This window comes from Jaculus jaculus, chromosome 10 (assembly GCF_020740685.1).
Source record: "Jaculus jaculus isolate mJacJac1 chromosome 10, mJacJac1.mat.Y.cur, whole genome shotgun sequence".
NCBI lineage: Eukaryota > Metazoa > Chordata > Mammalia > Rodentia > Dipodidae > Jaculus > Jaculus jaculus.
Window position 1 is genome coordinate 567,698 of NC_059111.1, and position 16,845 is coordinate 584,542.

At 41.7% G+C, this 16,845-nt stretch overlaps 1 protein-coding gene across 1 annotated transcript in view; it reads left to right on the plus strand.

Moving 5' to 3' along the window:
* Positions 1-574: 574 nt before the first annotated feature.
* Positions 575-16,845, plus strand: part of Scg3 (secretogranin III) — a 56,030-nt gene continuing 39,759 nt past the window's right edge. Inside the window, exons 1-5 of the mRNA XM_004662471.3 lie at positions 575-760; positions 1,765-1,817; positions 2,487-2,532; positions 2,633-2,848; positions 15,853-15,995. Of these exons, the coding sequence (XP_004662528.2) occupies positions 670-760; positions 1,765-1,817; positions 2,487-2,532; positions 2,633-2,848; positions 15,853-15,995 (549 nt within the window). The 5' untranslated portion in view covers positions 575-669. The remainder of the gene's footprint in view (positions 761-1,764; positions 1,818-2,486; positions 2,533-2,632; positions 2,849-15,852; positions 15,996-16,845) is intronic.

Consider the following 16,845-nt stretch of genomic DNA (forward strand, 5'->3'; position numbering starts at 1 on the left):
ACCCTACCTCAACACCCCCCCCCCCAAAAAAATGCTCCCCTGGGACACAGGGGAACGAAGGACGGCGTGGCTTTTTAGGGTCTGATGGCACCGTATCTACCGTTTGAGTACTTCAGAAGGGTCACTCAGCAAAACTGCAAGATTATACAATTCTGGGCAGGTTCAGAGGTAAAGAGGGCGTTTAGTCCTTGGAAGGGCACAGCGATGCCAAGCCCACGGCAATCCAGCCCTGAGCACGGGAGCGTGCCTCGGACTGCGGCGCGGCGCCCCCGCCGGCCGGCCTCCGCTCCCCTCCCCCATCCCCTCCCCTCTCCTCCCCTTCCCCCTCTCCTCCTCTCCCCCCTCTCCTCCCCTCCCCTCCCCCGCCCGCTCCGCGGCTCCAGCCGGCCGGGCTGCTGACGCCATCGCGGCCGAGCCTCGCCGGGAGCATGCGCCTCGCGCCCTTCCTCTCCCGGAGCCGGGCTTCAGCACCCGCCGGCGGACAGCGCGCTCCGCCCCGGCACCTGCCGCCCGGCCCGCGGGGTCGCGTCCGCCCGGGCTCCGTGGGCTGCGGCCCCCCGCCCGCCCGCCCGCCCTTCCCGTTTCCACTCCCCCTGCGATTCGTGACAAAAGCGTCAGCTGCCCCCTCCCCGTCGGCGCCAGGCTCCTTCCAAAGCTGAACGAGGAAGAATGGGGATCCTTTGGACCGGCTCTTGGATTCTGGTACTGGTGCTGCAAGGCAGCCCGATTCAAGCTTTCCCCAAACCGGGAGGCAGCCAAGGTACGTGGGCACTGCTCTACTTTCCACCTCTTTTATTTCGGCCAGCAAAGGTCCCTGAGCTCGAAATCGCTTTCCCTCATCTATCTGATCTGATCGTAGCCGACTGAGAATCGGTTTCTCCTTAGAGACAGAAGACAGATTTGTTTTCCTCACTTTTTAAATGAAACAGTAACGTGAGCTAGTTTTAGTGGTTTTAGTTTTAAAAGGGAAGGAGCGTCTTTTCTTCTCATAGTGGTTTTTTTTTCTAGTCATTGTACAATCCTTCTCTGATATTCTGTTCATAACATATGCAGCATATGATGAAGTACTTTCAGCGTGCCAGTAATACTAACCCAAATTATGCTTTTTCTGACAAGCGCTAGTAAGCAAAGTGTTAACTCTATGTTAAGCCGGGCGTGGTGGCGCACGCCTTTAATCCTAGCACTTGGGAGGCAGAGGTAGGAGGATCACTGTGAGTTCGAGGCCACCCTGAGACTCCATAGTGAATTCCAGGTCAGCCTGAGCTGCAGTGAAACCCCACCTCGAAAAAATTAAAATTAAAAAAAAGTTAAATTTCTGATCAGCAAAATGTGTGATTACATTAACTCAGGATATACACCAAGATAATCAGCAAGATAATCAGCAATAATGTATATGATTGACAGTCTTTGCTAATACGTATAGTGTTTCATAGCCATCTGGGATTATTTCTCCTACTATTTACTTTTATTTTGTAAAGTTTTTTTTAATTATTTATTTATTTGAAAGAAAGAGGCAGACATATATAGAGAGAATTGGTGCACCAGGGCCTCCAGCCACTACAATGAACTCCAGATGAATGCATGCTCCACCTTGTGTATCTGGCTTACATGGGTACTGGGGAATTGAACCTGGGTCCATAAGCTTCGCAGGCAAGCACCTTAACCACTAAGCCATCTCCCCAGCCCCTGAGAAGATTTTAATGAGAGATGTATTTTATCTTCCTAATGCACAATTAAATGTATATTTATGTGTATTTGTTCTAGACAAATCTCTTCATAATAGAGAATTAAGTGCAGAAAGACCTTTGAATGAACAGGTGGGTCAGAAGTAGAATTGTAACAGTCATTTAATTTTGCTTTCATTATTGTTTAATGTAGTTCTTCTTGACATGTTAGCCATTTAGAATTTACCTACTTAAGGAGATTAATAATAAATTGACAGATATTTTTATGGGAAACCTAGTTTTTATAATTATAAACCCTAGTAGTTATATACACGGTTCTGTATCTTACATAGAGTTGACCATATAATAACAATCCAGTAAGGTCCATATGACGCCCACTCTATTAGAAGTTTGCTTAATTTACCAGTTTTCTCTGTGGTTGTGTTATGTTATGTTGTTGTGCTGTGTTGTTTTGCATTGTGTTGTGTTGTTGTATTGTATTGTGTTTGAGAAAGGGTCTTGCTATATAGTCTACACTGGCCTTCAACTCTTGATCCTTTTGCTTCAGCCTCCTGAGTGCTGGGATTAAAGATACATACCAGCATAGTTAGCTGAAGATTTCTTTTTCACCAATAAGAGAAATTAATATGTATAGCACATTAGCCCTCATTTTATTTCATTCAATTCTTATTACAATGGTTGATGTAGGAATATTATCTACATTTTACAAACAAATCCCATGAAAATTGTCATTTGGGTATTACACTTGATAAGTAGTGAAACAGTGATTTAAATAGGCCTCTCTCCTGTTTGTTTTTACAGATTGCTGAAGCAGAAGCAGACAAGATTAAAAAAACATACCCTCCAGGTAAAAAAAAAAAAAAAAAGTCATTGCTGGTCAGTTAAATAATCTAGGCCATGAGAATCTTAACTAAATGGATGTGTTGAGCTTTGAACTTTTCTTCCAGAAAACAAGCCAGGTGAAAGCAATTATTCTTCTGTTGATAACTTGAATCTGCTGAAGGCAATAACAGAAAAGAAAATAATTGAGAAAGATAGACAATCCATAAGAAGTTCCCCATTTGATAACAAATTGAATGTGGAAGATGTTGACTCAACCAAAAATCGGAAACTGATTGATGATTATGATTCTACTAAGAGTGGATTGGACTATAAATTCCAAGGTAAATGGTTTAAAAAAAAAACTTTTCTACCTGTTTTCATCCCCCCGTTTTCCCATTGGAGATCAAGAAGAAGTCCTATACTTTTTTAAACGTTTAACTAATTTATTTGCAAGAGAGAGAGGCAGATATATAGAACGAATGGGCACACCAGGTCCTCTAGCCACTGCAAACAAACCCCAGATGTATGTGCCACCTTGTGCATCTGGCTTACATGGGTACTGGGAAATTGAACCTAGGTCCTTAGGCTTTGCAGGCAAGCGCCTTAACTGCTAAGGCATCTCTCCAGCCCCCAAACTCCTATACTTTTAAGATATTTCTCTTTCTCTCTCTCTTTTCAAAGTAAGGTCTCACTCTAGCCCAGGCTGACCTGGAATTCGCTGTGTAGTCTCAGGGTGGCCTCGAATTCACAGTGATCCTCCTACCTCTGCCTCCAAGTACTGGGATTAAAGGCATGCACCACTTCGCTGGCTAAGTAAAGTTTTGTTTTGTTTTTTGGTTTAAGATAATCTCTTATATGCTCATAATCTTTTATTTAAGCCCAAAGTTGAGATAAATCCCAAATTTATTGATAATTGAAAAAGTCGCAGGTGTCTCCCTTTAATGTTTTTATTACTTCACTTGGTGGGGTGGCTCATTCCTATAACCCTAGAACTCAGGAAGTAGAAGCAGGAGGACACCTTGGGCTACATAGTGAGTGTCAAACTACCCAGCCCCTAATATCAAAACAACAGTAATAATAATAAGTTTTCCTTATTGATACTTTGAAAATAATTTAAACCAATTATCTGTAAATTTACATTATTGAAATCATTTTAATGTTTCAATTTATTTTTAATAACTAGTACAAATAAAATACCATTATCTCAAAAGGTGAAATGTCCAATGTTTTCTTGTTAGTATTCTGCTTCTAGCCTTATTCTCTTCTGCTTGTCCTGGCCTTTCCATAGCATCATTTACCATCTTTGCCCTCACAGCTCTAATCCTAACCTGACTTCTCTGAGCTGTAGACTTGAAGTGTCAGATACACTTCAAATAGAACATGTCCAGGATTAAACTCCTGATCTCTGTCCATCTCACAAGCCCTCTTCAAAAGGTCTTAGGAACCATGCTGCTATTCATCCAGTTTTTTTCAGGATAGAAATCTAGGACTGAATGATTTTTTTCACTTGCCTCTCAAATTCTAATCTACCAAATTTTGTTAATTTTGCCTCCCAAGTATCTCTCGATTTTTGTCGTTGTTGTTGTTTTGCGAGGTAAGGTCTCACTGTAGCTCAGGCCTACCTAGAATTCACTATGTAGTCTCAAGGTGACCTCGAACTCACAGTGCTCCTCCTACCTCTGTCTCCCAAGTGCTGGGATTAAAGGTGTGCACCACCACGCCCACGTATCTCTCAATTTTTAATAAACAAGAAAACTAAGCTGCCTTTGCTCAGTACCATTCTTTTTTTTTTTTTTTTCTTCAAGGTAGGGTCTCCCTTTAGTCCAGGCTGACCTGAAATTCACTCTGTATTCTCAGGGTGTCCTTGAACTCATGGTGATCCTCCTTCCTCTGCCTCCTGAGTGCTGGAATTAAAAGCATGCGCCACCACGCCCAGCCTCAGTACCATTCTTTTAAAAATTATTTTTGTTTATTTTAATTTACTTATTTGAGAGTGACAGACAGAGAGAAAAAGAGACAGAGAGAGAGAGAGAGTGGGCGCACCAGGGCCTCCAGCCACTGCAAACAAACTCCAGACACATGTGCATCTGTCTTACGTGGGTCCTGGGGAATTGTGCCTTGAACCGAGGTCCTTAGGCTTCACAGGCAAGCACTCAACTGCTAAGCCATCTCTCCAGCCCCTCAGTACCATTCTTATCCAGTGTTTAATCATGTCTCATTTGAACTGGAGAAATATCTTCAATAGAGCTCCTATCAACCACTCTGACTTTCTTCACCTCACTCTTGATATGACAGCCCAGTGGCCTTTTGAACATATGAATATGGAATCCTGAAATATGTGCATCCTATTTATGTGTGTGTGTGTGTGTGTGTGTGTGTGTGTGTGTGTGTGTGTCACTGGGTATTGAACTCTGGTCTCTGTGCATGCTAGGCAAGCACTCTACCACCAAGTTATGTCCCCAAAACCCCTTAGAATTTATTTTATTTTATTTGAGATCGGAGGTCCCATATATACAGACTGGTATTGAACTTATGATCCTTCTGCCTCCACCTCCCAAGAGTGCCAGAATTACAGGCATGCACCACCATACCAGGCAATGCCCTTTAGTGTTATGGTTTTTGTTTTTTGTTTTTTCTCAAGATAGTGACTCACCCTAGCTCAGGCTAACCTGAAACTCACTCTGTAGTCCCAGGCTAGCCTTGAACTCACAGTGATTCTCCTACCTCTGCCTCCTGAGTGCTGGGATTAAAGGCACGTGTCACCACACCTGGTTCTCTAGTTTTTTTGAGGGTCTTGCTATGTAGCTCAGGTTGGCCAAAAAGTTGTGATTCTCCTGCCTTTGTCTTTCAAAGGCTGGGATTTTCGAGGTAGGATCTTGCTGTAGCCCAGGCTGACCTGGAATTCATTCTGTAGTTTCAGGCTGGCCTCAAACTCACAGCAGTCCTCCTACCACTGCCCTTTGAGTGCTGGGGTTAAAGGTGTGTACCACCACATCCAGCTCTTTTTTTTTTTTTTTTGAGGTAGGGTCTTACTCTAGCTCAGGCTGATCTGGAATTCACTATGTAGTCTCAGGGTGACCTCGAACTCATGGTGATCCTCCTACCTCTGCCTCCTGAGTGCTGGGATTAAAGGCGTGCACCACCATGCCCATTTTTTTAAAACTATTTATTGACAACTTCCACAAATATAGACAATATGCCATGATTATAATCATCTCTCATCATCCTCCCTTCTCCCCCTCCCAACCTACTCTCTACTGAATCCCTTCTTTTCAACTAGTATCTCTTTTGTTTTGATGCCATCATTTTCTTATTAAGTTATATTTATTGAGGGAAGTACAAAGCCAAGAAAAGGTGATCCTATGTGGAGGGCCTGGGAAACCATGGGGTGGGGGAGAAAAAAGAAAGTCCAAAGAGGTCTTGCCATGTGTGGAGGTGGAGGGAAATAAAGAGCCCATGTGGAGAGTAAAGGCTAGGGGGCTCTCTCCTCTGCTCAGCCAAGGGGAAACTTGCCAACAGTTGGAAGTTCCCAAGTGGTCAGGCAGCACAGAAAGTGTTCCCTCCACTCACAAATACATTTTTGTTGTTGTTTTGTTTTTGTTTTTCAAGGTAGGGTCTCACTGTAGCCCAGGCTGACCTAGAACTCACTATATAGTCTCAGGGTAGCCTTGAACTCACAGCGATCCTCCTACCTCTGCCACCTCAGTGTTGGGATTAAAGGTGTGTGTCACCACACCCGGCTCACAAATATATTTATAACTTTATGGTGGTGGGCCCTGCCTTCCTGCTCAGGTGAACCAGAGGGGCAGCTGATTTGTTAGGGGTAAGGGCTGTCTCAGAAAGAGGCTATCCCTGACACCAAGTTCCAGGGGTTGAACTTGACCAACCACAATGTTTCCTATGAAAAACCTCCATCCCAGGAGGGGCCCAGGTTGTTTAAGGAAAAACTGTTCTAGGGAACTAGAGAAGAGATAAGAATCAATATTATCTTTGATTTCCAGCAAGCATAGACTTTTGTGCCTTTTTTACTTTCAGGGGCCCAATCACCCTAACCGTCTACTCCCTCTCATTCCTGGCTCTCTTGAGAAGACACTCTAAGTGTTGTTAGAAGAAAGAGGATGATGACTGGTCAGCCTTTAACTGCTTCCAGATGATCAAGGGTATAGAAATTTGGCAGTTAGAGAGTCTCTCCCAGAGATAGGAACTATTTTTAAAGGACCCCAAAAGAATATTGATGGAGTGCAGGAAGATAGTCCTGGAAGAAAATGAAAATGTTGGGGAGAAAGAATAAAAGCAATGGGCTAGAGAGATGACTTAGTGATTAAGCACTTGCCTGTGAAGCCTAAGGACCTGGGTTCAAGGCTCAATTCCCCAGGACCCACGTTAGCCAGATGCACAAGGGGGCACATGCATCTGGAATTCGTTTGCAGTGGCTGGAGGCCCTGGTATGCCCATTCACTCTCTCTTTCTCTCTCTGTCTCTCTCTGCCTCTTTCTCTGTCTGTCACTCTCAAATAAATAAATAAAAATAACCAAAAAAATTTTTTTTATTTATTTATTTTATTTTTTTTTATTTTTTTTTAATTTTTATTAACATTTTCCATGATTATAAAATATATCCCATGGTAATTCCCTCAAAAAAAAATTTTTTTTAAGAATAAAAGCAAGGAGTTAATGAGAAGTGGGCACACAGCAAACTGGTTTCCTTTAGGGCTTCCCCTCTTGTGGACTTCTAAGCTTTGGGAAACATTTGAGGGAATTCAGGCAGATGAAGTTGGATTGTCTCAGGACCATTTGAGCATGAGCTGGCTGAAGATTTCTCCAAGAACTATTCACCAAATGGCACCATGGCCTAAATCTGTTCCTATCTGGCTTGTAAAACAGACAAGATATTATCAGAGTTATTAGGAATATATATACACAACATTTAACCTTGATAATGGTGAATATACAATATTTTGTATAATAGCCTCCCAGAGTTTACCTTTTTTAAATCTGTCTGGGGGAGCCAGGGCCAAAGGTTGGTACCATAGAGCCATTGGGTGCTATTAGGGGCTGTACAATATGTTTTTGGTTTCAGGACTTATTTAGTGATGTCCTGGCACAAGTTAGAAGGGACTCACTATTGTTCCCAGTATAAGGAAGTCTGTTGAACTAAGTGACTCGGTCAGAGTCATCCATATATATTTTAGATTTGAAAATAACCATTTTTTACACCCATGGTTGTTTTTCCATACTGTAGAACTAGAACTATTAGAGAGGGGCCAACATGCCTTAAGGCCTTGTTTGTTTCCCCTTTTGGAAAGCTTTTGTTGTGAACTTAATAGGTCATTTGTATAATATTTGAGGTATCCCTTTCTCTTTGGTTATACATTTCTCTCAGAGTGTTTAAGATCAAGCAGGTAGCCAAAATTTACCCAAGGATAATTCTGGAGGTCACTAATGGCTCTCCAAAGACCCAGGAGGGGAACTTTGGCTTTTCCAGTATGGGTGTTTGTTAGGCTGAGTCAGGGCCATGCCAGCTAAGTAGTTTCCCTTCTTTGGAAAGTCAGGAGAACTGATTTTTCCTGTTTTCAGACTGTACACTAACTTTTTTGTTTCTGGGTCTCCATATCCTCCCTGATCAAAAAGACAGGTGACTTATCAGAGGCCAGGGTAGAAGTGTCCTGTCATCTCCAGTGGTCGTGACCTGGGAACCTGGAAGGGTGTACAAATGTAGCATCTTTGATTAGTAAAACATATCCAGCTAAAGAATGACCCAAATGTTTGAGTTATTTTTTTCTAACTCTAAATTTAGTTGTCTTGTGATGGCATAGAGCATCACTGAAGCATAAACAGCAGGTGATGCCATTGTGTTCCCCTCCTATTATGCAGCTCTTATACAAGATAGGTCCATTCTTGTCATAAATCCCTTTAGTGGGTTCCCATTTCTCATGGGGTAAAACCCAGAACATTTATCTGGTTTCTGTCTATATTTCTAGTTTAGTATACCACATATGATCTGATGGAAAACTTGTTCCTTTCCTTCATAGCACTTGTTTGTATTTTTATATTCCCAAGTGAGGACTGGAGTTATAGCTCAGCTAGTAAAGTGCTTACCTAGCACAAACAAGGCCCTGGGTTCTATTTCTAGCACTATATAAACAGTATTGTGGTATAGGCCTATCATCCCAGCACTGGGAAGGCAGAAGCAAGAAGACCAGAGGTTTAATGTCATCCTCAACTACATAGTGAGTTTGAGGTCAGTATGTACTACATGAGACCTTATCTCAAAATAAGAACAAAATAAGGAAAAATAACCAACCAGGTGAGATGACCTATAATTGGCGTCTATATACAAAGTGCACTAAAAGCTTCACAAAAGCAGAAATGTTACAGGCCCAGCTTGTAAATGCTCATGAATACATTGCATGATTTATAAATAACTAAATGAACAAATCAAAGAATATATGAGGGAATAATTGAATTGCTATACATAGGCATTGAGAAAGAGAGTATTCTCCATTCTATAGACTAGTGCTCTTGGGTGAGAGTACAGGCTTTCTTCTCTGTCCTTATTTTGTTTCATGGCAAGAGAATTATGCTGATTATCTCTGCCAGAAAACAACTACCAGTTAAGTCAACTTTCCTAGAGCATCATAGCCTAAGGAGGGCTTAGAAGTGCACAGTGTATCTACAGGGTAGGTGAAGACAGTAATTTGTGTTTTGCTGTTCAGGGAATTTTATAAAATCTTGAATTCCACTTTTTTTTTTTCTTTTTGGTTTTTTGAGATAGGGTCTCACACTAGTCCAGGCTGACCTGGAATTCACTCTGTTCTCAGGGTGCCCTCGAACTCATGGCGATCCTCCTACCTCTGTCTTCCAAGTGCTGGGATTAAAGGTGTGTGCTACCATGCCTGGCATTGAATTCCACTTTTAAAAATTTTGTTTATTAAAGACAGAGAGAGAAAAGAGACAGAGAATGGGTGCACCAGGGCCTCTAGCCACTGCAAATGAACTCCAGATGTGTGCACCACCTTGTGCATCTGTCTTATGTGAGATTTGGAGAATGGAACCTGGGTCCTTAGGCTTCATGGGTAAACACCTTAACTATTAAGCATTTCTCCAGACCTTAAATTCCACTTTTTTTTTTTTTTTTTTTTTTTTTTTTTTTTGGTTTTTTGAGGTAGGGTCTCACTCTAGCCCAGGCTGACCTGGAATTTACTACGTAATCTCAGGGTGGCCCAAACTCAGCACAGTCCCCCTACCTCTGCCTTCCAAGTGCTAAGATTAAAAGCATGCACCACCATGCCACTTTTAAAACTGAAAGTATTTGTTCTATAAATAGACACAGGGCATAACTCATCCAAAACAGATTTAATCATTTTGTTGGATAGGGTATTCGGTTTAATGAAATAGGAAAAGAATGTAATGCTGTGTGACTGACCACACTGATTTTGGTGCGAGCACAGATTTGTTTGTGACCTGACTATATACTTGAGTATCAATTTTGTTTTAGTGGACCATTTTATTTATTTATTTATTTATTTATTTATTTATTTATTTATTTTTAATTTTTAAATTTTTATTAACATTTTCCATGATTATAAAAAAAAATCCCATGGTAATTCCCTCCCTCCCCCCTGACACTTTCCCCTTTGAAATTCCATTCTCCATCATATTACCTCCCCATCTCAATCATTGTACTTACATATATACAATATCAACCTATTAAGTACCCTCCTCCCTTCCTTTCCATTTTATTTATTTTAAAAAACATTTTTATTTATTTGCAAGCAGAGAGAGATATACAGAGAGAGAGAATGGGTTTGCCAGGGCCTCTAGCCACTGCAAATGAACTCTAGATGCATGTACCGCTGTGCATCTGGGGAATCGAACCTAGGTCCTTAGGCTTTGCAGGCAAGCACCTGAACCACTTAGCCATCTTTCTAGCCCTCATTATCCATTTTATTACCAGTCAACAGGTTTAGAACTATATAACTCATCTTAGTGGCTTCAGATTTATCCTAGGGCGAGGACTTCCTCCTTCAGTTAATCCTTGAAGCAACCTCAGAGACCCACTCAAAAGGGATTTGTGTGGATTACTAAACAGATCAAGTTGACAATACCTTAACCATCACAAGTCCACCCTTGTCAATTGACACCAAAATATATCTCCTTACATCCCACTTAATTTCCAAATGGAAACAGTAACAAGCTTGTAATTCTGCCTAACATGGTATAACTATCCCACATATAACCAGAAACTCAAACTCTTCCCCCTAACACAAAGCAAGGTTCCTTGAGGAATGCTTAGTCTCTAATATAATAGGTGTAGTATAAATTCAGCAACAGTTAGCTAGTGATATATTCTTTTTATTTTTGGTTTTTCAAGGTAGGGTCTTACTCTGGCTCAGGCTGACCTGGAATTCACTATGTAGTCTCAGTGTGGCCTCAAACTCTCAGCGATCCTCCTACCTCTGCCTCCTGAGTGCTGGGATTAAAGGCGTGTGCCAACATGCCCGGCAAGTGATATATTCTTAATATTGGTGTAGATATGCCCAAATAGACCGTATCAAGGAAGGACAGAAACATTGGAATTATAGTCCTCATTTTTGTAACTGGTCACATGGCTTAGCTGGTATTTGTAACTGCCTTCTACTATCCATTCTGTATTTCCTCCACTTTCAGCAAGGACCTCAGCAGGTTCTTTACTTGGAGGGATGACCCATACCTTCATTTCTGAAAGATTTGGGCCATTTATCACACTATCTCTATTGGGTTGTTGCAGTTGTCCATTGGCTTTGATAACAGGGCATGGTAACACTAAGAGGTGCCCTGAAGGATCTGTGTTCCAGACATAGTTTTCCCTACCTTCATTGTGGAGGAGTAGTCCAATTTTCCCATGGTAGTCTGGATCAATCACCCTTGTTAACACTGTAACTCCTTTCTCAGCCTGTTCTCTCAAAGTCATCAGGAGCCCAAAGTGGCCCGGGTGGGGGGGGATGAATCTTAGCTTCCAGTTAAATGGAATGTTCATTGTGCCTCCTAGCAAAAACACTCCCCTGTCTGGCACCAAGACCTCTAGGCCAGCAGAGCGGAAGGTTGTGGGAACAAAAATTTAGCTAATGAGTCACTTGGGATGATGGTAAGTGGGACCATTCCCACTTCTACCCCTTGATTCCTGGACCTGTGAACCCAGGCCATGGGAGAAACAGCATCACCTTGTACATCTGGCTTTATGTGGGTTCTAGGGAATCGAAACTGGGTCCTTTGGCTCTGCAAGCAAGCGCCTTTGCTAAGCCATCTCTCCAGCCCATAAATTTTTATTGAACAAATGAATTCCAAGTATTATAAAAGATACTAGATAATGTATGACTATGAAGATGATGGCATGGTCCTTTGACATCCATGTAGATTGCTGAGGACCCTAAAATATGTAAATTTTGAGTGCATGTTTGGTTTTCTTCTGAGGGTCTACACAGGAAGGGCAGAATTTCTCTTTGTGCACAGTAGGGAATCATTGTGAGTTACTCTATTCATTTTTTTCAAAGATCAAGGCAATCAATGGAAGGTAAGTAGTCAGGTATTCCACTGGTAGCCACTGGTAGCAAAGTCCTACTCTAGGAGCTAAGATCCTGGCTCAAGAGAATGCCACAGAGGAAAGGGCCTATTTTTCTCCCAGCTGTGAAGTAAATGAACTGAAAAGCAGTTATCTCCATTATTTTCCAGCTGCAGGCAGCCAGTGTTCTCCTTCTCTCAGGTCCTGAGGGATAAGTGGGGAGGGAAGCACACTTGTCTACCTAATCACACTTGTCTACCGCTGCATAGACTGGGGAAGACTATACCCCAGAGCCCATCTTGCAACCCACAAATGGAAAGCACAGACCTAAATGACAGTGAGGCTCTGCTCCCAAGAAATAGAAGACAAATTCAATTTCCAGCTGGCCAGGAGGAAAGCTGATTTTATGATGTTTTTCTTAGGGTCTTTTTTGCCCCTTTGTTACTCTGGTACTCAGTCTCAAAGAATTCACAGCTTGTGGGCTGGCCTACAGCTCAGCAATGACATGCTGACTGAAAATGCCTGCCCATTTTAATAAGCCACCCATTTTAATAAGCTTATTTCAAACAAGAGGGAAAAGATACTCTGCCTGAGACTGCATATGCTACCATCTCTATAGACTGGAAGAAAGGCCCCTGGGAGAAACTTCTTGCCCAAATCTCCAAAGCCAGAGAAGAAAATGGTAGAATCTGGATAGAAATGCCAGGATTGTTGTTTCTTTGAGTAAATATAATGAGGATTATTTGGAGCAAATCTGGCCAGGGATTTAATTTCCATTTTCTCTGGAGAACAGTCACAGTTCTTTATTTCAAAAGCCAAATCTACTTTCCATAAGTACAATAAGATTTCACTTTCATATAGTAATGTATGAGTTAAAAGATGCTTTTAACATCTAACTTCATCTGATCCTTACAACACCACCATTAAAATATCATTAAATTTATTCCATTATCATTCATTTGCTTGTTTTGTTTGCAGTACTGGGGATCAAACCTGGGGTCTCATACATACTAGGCAATACTCCACTTCTGAGCCACACTTGTAGCCCAGTCCCCTTATTATTCTTTTTTAAAAATATTTTTCACACCTTTAATCCAAGCACTTGGGAGGCAGAGATAGGAGGATTGCCATGAGTTCAAGGCTACCCTGAGACTACATAATGAATTCCAGGTCAGCCTGAGCTAGAGTGAGACCCTACCTCAACCCCCTCCCCAAATATATATATGTACATAATTTTATTTTTATTGTTTATTTGTGAGAGAGAAAGAGAATGGGCATGCTGCAGATGAACTCCAGACACATGTGCCACCTTGTGCATCTGGCGTACATGGGTCCTGGGGAATCAAACCTGGGTCCCTTGGCTTTTCAGGCAAGTGCCTTAATTGCTAAGCCATCCCTCCAGCCCTTAAACATTTTTTTCTTTGTTTTGTTTTGTTTTTGTTTTTGTTTTTTGTTTTTTGTTTTTTTTTTTGAGGTAGGGTCTCATTCTAGCCCAGGCTGACCTGGAATTCACTATGTTGTCTCAGGGTGTCCTTGAACTCATGCTGATCCTCCTACCTCTGCATCTCAAGCACTGGGATCAAAGGCATGTGCTATCATACCTGGACTATCCAGCCCCTTATTATTCTTTACAGTGGCCCAAGGTTATGTAGATAACAAGAGATAGCACCAGGCTAAAATGCTGATCTTTCCCATCTGCCTTGAGGAAACAGGGAGCAAGAAGGTCTTGAGTAGAACAGTCAGAGAAGACAGCATCCCAGTGCTTCTTTTGGCATAGTACAAAGTTTTGCTGCCCTCAGCCCTTTGGCTGGTTTTTGTTTGGTTGGTTTGTGTTTTGAGATAGGGTCTCATTCTGTAGTGCAAGCTAGCCTCAAACTCACAGCAGTCCTCCTGCCTCGGCCTCCATAGTGCTGGGCTTACAAGTGTTATCATGCCTGACCCTTTTCCTTCAGAATAGTCCTTTGCTTTTATAGTGCTGCCAAATGTATTTTCAGAACTATAGCCATGCATCTTCTTCTCTGAAGATTTGCATATTGTTTGTATAGATTTGTTGCTTTATTTTAAAAGTTTTAATTTCAAGTCCATAAAATAAGTTTTGTATTCTTTGGAGAATAGGGTTTATCATATTAAGATTCCTAATATAATAGTACTCTTGACAGCAAGGTGTGGTGGCACACACCTGTAATCCCAACACTCAAAAAGTAGAGGCTGGAGATTTGCAACAAATTTGAGGTCAACTGGTCTAGATGGCGAGTCTCAGCCAGCTGGAGCTGCATATGGAGACCCTGCCTCAAACCAACAAATTCTTGACACTGGTTCAATTAGAGGTTAATATTTATTCTTGGTAGATCATAAAAATTTCAGCTCCAACTCTGATTCTAGGTGTGAGGCAGGCACCCCAACCTTTACCCACAAATTTGCCTGCAAAAGAAGGACATGAGCCAGGCGTGGTGGCACATGCCTTTAATCCCAGAACTTGGGAGGCTGAGGTAGGAGGATCACCATGAGTTCAAGGTCACCCTGAGACTATATAGTGAATTCCAAGTCAGACTGGGCTAGAGGGAGACCCTACCTCAAAACAAACAGACAAAAAGAGCTAGAGAAATGGCATAGCAGTTAAGGTGTTTGCCTGCAAAGCCAAAAGACCCAGGTTCGATTCTCCAGGACCCATATAAGCCAGGTGCACAAGGTGGCACATGCATCTGGAGTTCATTTTCAGTAGCCAGAGGCCTTGGCATGTTCATTCTCTCTCTCTCTCACTCTCTCTCTCTCTCTCAAATAAATAAAATAAAATAATTTTTTAAAAAGGACATGTAGGAATATTACCACCATGCTCCAAGTGCAGAAATAAAATGTCAAACTATATAATAATTTTGAATAATATAGCATACAGCATATATAAATACAACATGGTGTGTAAATGAAAAGTACAGTATTATTTCTATTATCAATGATAGTAAATGAAGTATTTTGTGTTCTCTTCAGCTGCTATAGTAACATATGGTTTCAGAATTTCCATTATCGAAAATTGAAGCTGGGCATGGTGGCACATACCTTCAATCCTAGTACTTAGGATGCAGAGATAGGAGGATCATTGTGAGTTTGAGGCCACCCTGAGACTACATTGTATCTTCCAGATAAGCCTACCTCAAAAAAACCACAAAAAAATTGACCTTGGGGGCTGGGAATGTGATTCAGTGGGTAGAGTACCTTCCTAGCATGCACAAGGCCCTGGGTTCAATCCTCAGTACCACGTAAAAACCAGGTATGGTGGTGCATGCCCGTAATTTCAGCACTGCAGAGGTGAAGGCAGGAGGATCTGAAGTTTAAGGTCATCCTCAGCTACTTAGCAACTTCAAGGCCAGCCTGAACTATATGAGACCCTCCATCAAAAAAAAAAAAAAAAAAAAAAAAAAAAAAGAATTAAGGGGGGAAGGAGGGAATTGCCATGGGATATTGTTTACATTTATGGAAGTTGTCAATGAAAAAATAAAAATTAATAAAAGAATTAAAGTTTCACATCAACAATTCATGTGGACTAAGCACTATCATAAGTACATCTCTAATATAACTGAATATAGAAAAGTACAGTATAAGGCCAGGCGTGGTGGTGCATGCCTTTAGTTCCAGCACTCAGGAGGCAGAGGTAGGAGGATTGCTGTGCGTTTTCGAGGCCACCCTGAAACTACATAGTGAATTCCAGGTCAGCCTGGGTTAGAGTGAGAACCTACCTTGAAAAAAAAAAAAAAAGCACAGCATAAATTATATGATACATGAAATAGTCTATAATCACTGCTCTGTCTAGATGACCCTGATGGCCTTCATCAACTCGATGGAACTCCCTTAACGGCTGAAGACATTGTCCATAAAATTGCTACCAGGATTTATGAGGAGAATGATAGAGGAGTATTTGACAAAATTGTTTCTAAGCTACTGAACCTTGGCCTTGTAAGTTGTATACATGAGGGTAAACTCAATCTTAACACACTGAATTGAAGCAGACAAATGTCTACAATGTACCATGGATTTTCCTTATAGTCTACCAGAAGTAGACAAGTATTCATGCCTGCCATGAGAGGTGTTGAAGAGCCTATGTGCACAGCAGCTTGCCAGAGAATGGCTTGCACCTAACAGAGAGTACAAGGCTTTTGAAGGGAGCTTAAGGAATATAAGGATCTAGCCAATAGAAGTAGAGGGTGTGTACAGCAAAACTAGAAATAACATGAGCAAAGGCTTAAGTGCATATTTGAGTTCTAAGCAATGTAATTTCACCTAACCTCAGCTTGGCTGCTCAGCCCGGACACAGCCACCCATAGGCTTTAGAAAGGTGCTGACTTTACTGGGTTTCAGAGGTCACCTGATTACGTCACAGTAGGCTCTCAGGATGTCTCTCAAAGGAAGCATTCATTCTGTGGGTTTTAGCAGTTGGCACCACAGTTTGTATGTGACCCAAAGATGTTTCTTCCTGGAATGCCGGGCAGTCACATCACAGACAGCTTGTGGTAAAAGCATAAGGAAGAATTATCCAATTAAATGTATACATTTAGCTGGGTATGATGGCATACACATTTTATCCCAGTACTCAGGAGGCTGAGGTAAGAAGATCCCTGTGAGTTCAAGGCCAGCCTAGACTACATGGTGAATTCCAGGACTAGAGCGAGACCCTACCGCAAAAGACAAACACAAAGTATACATTTGACTAGAGTTTATACTTGTTCTTAGCCAAAAGTCCAAGAAGTAATTCAGCTCGAATTTAGAACGTTTTTGATCCCAGGAGCCAAACAGCAGTTATAGATGT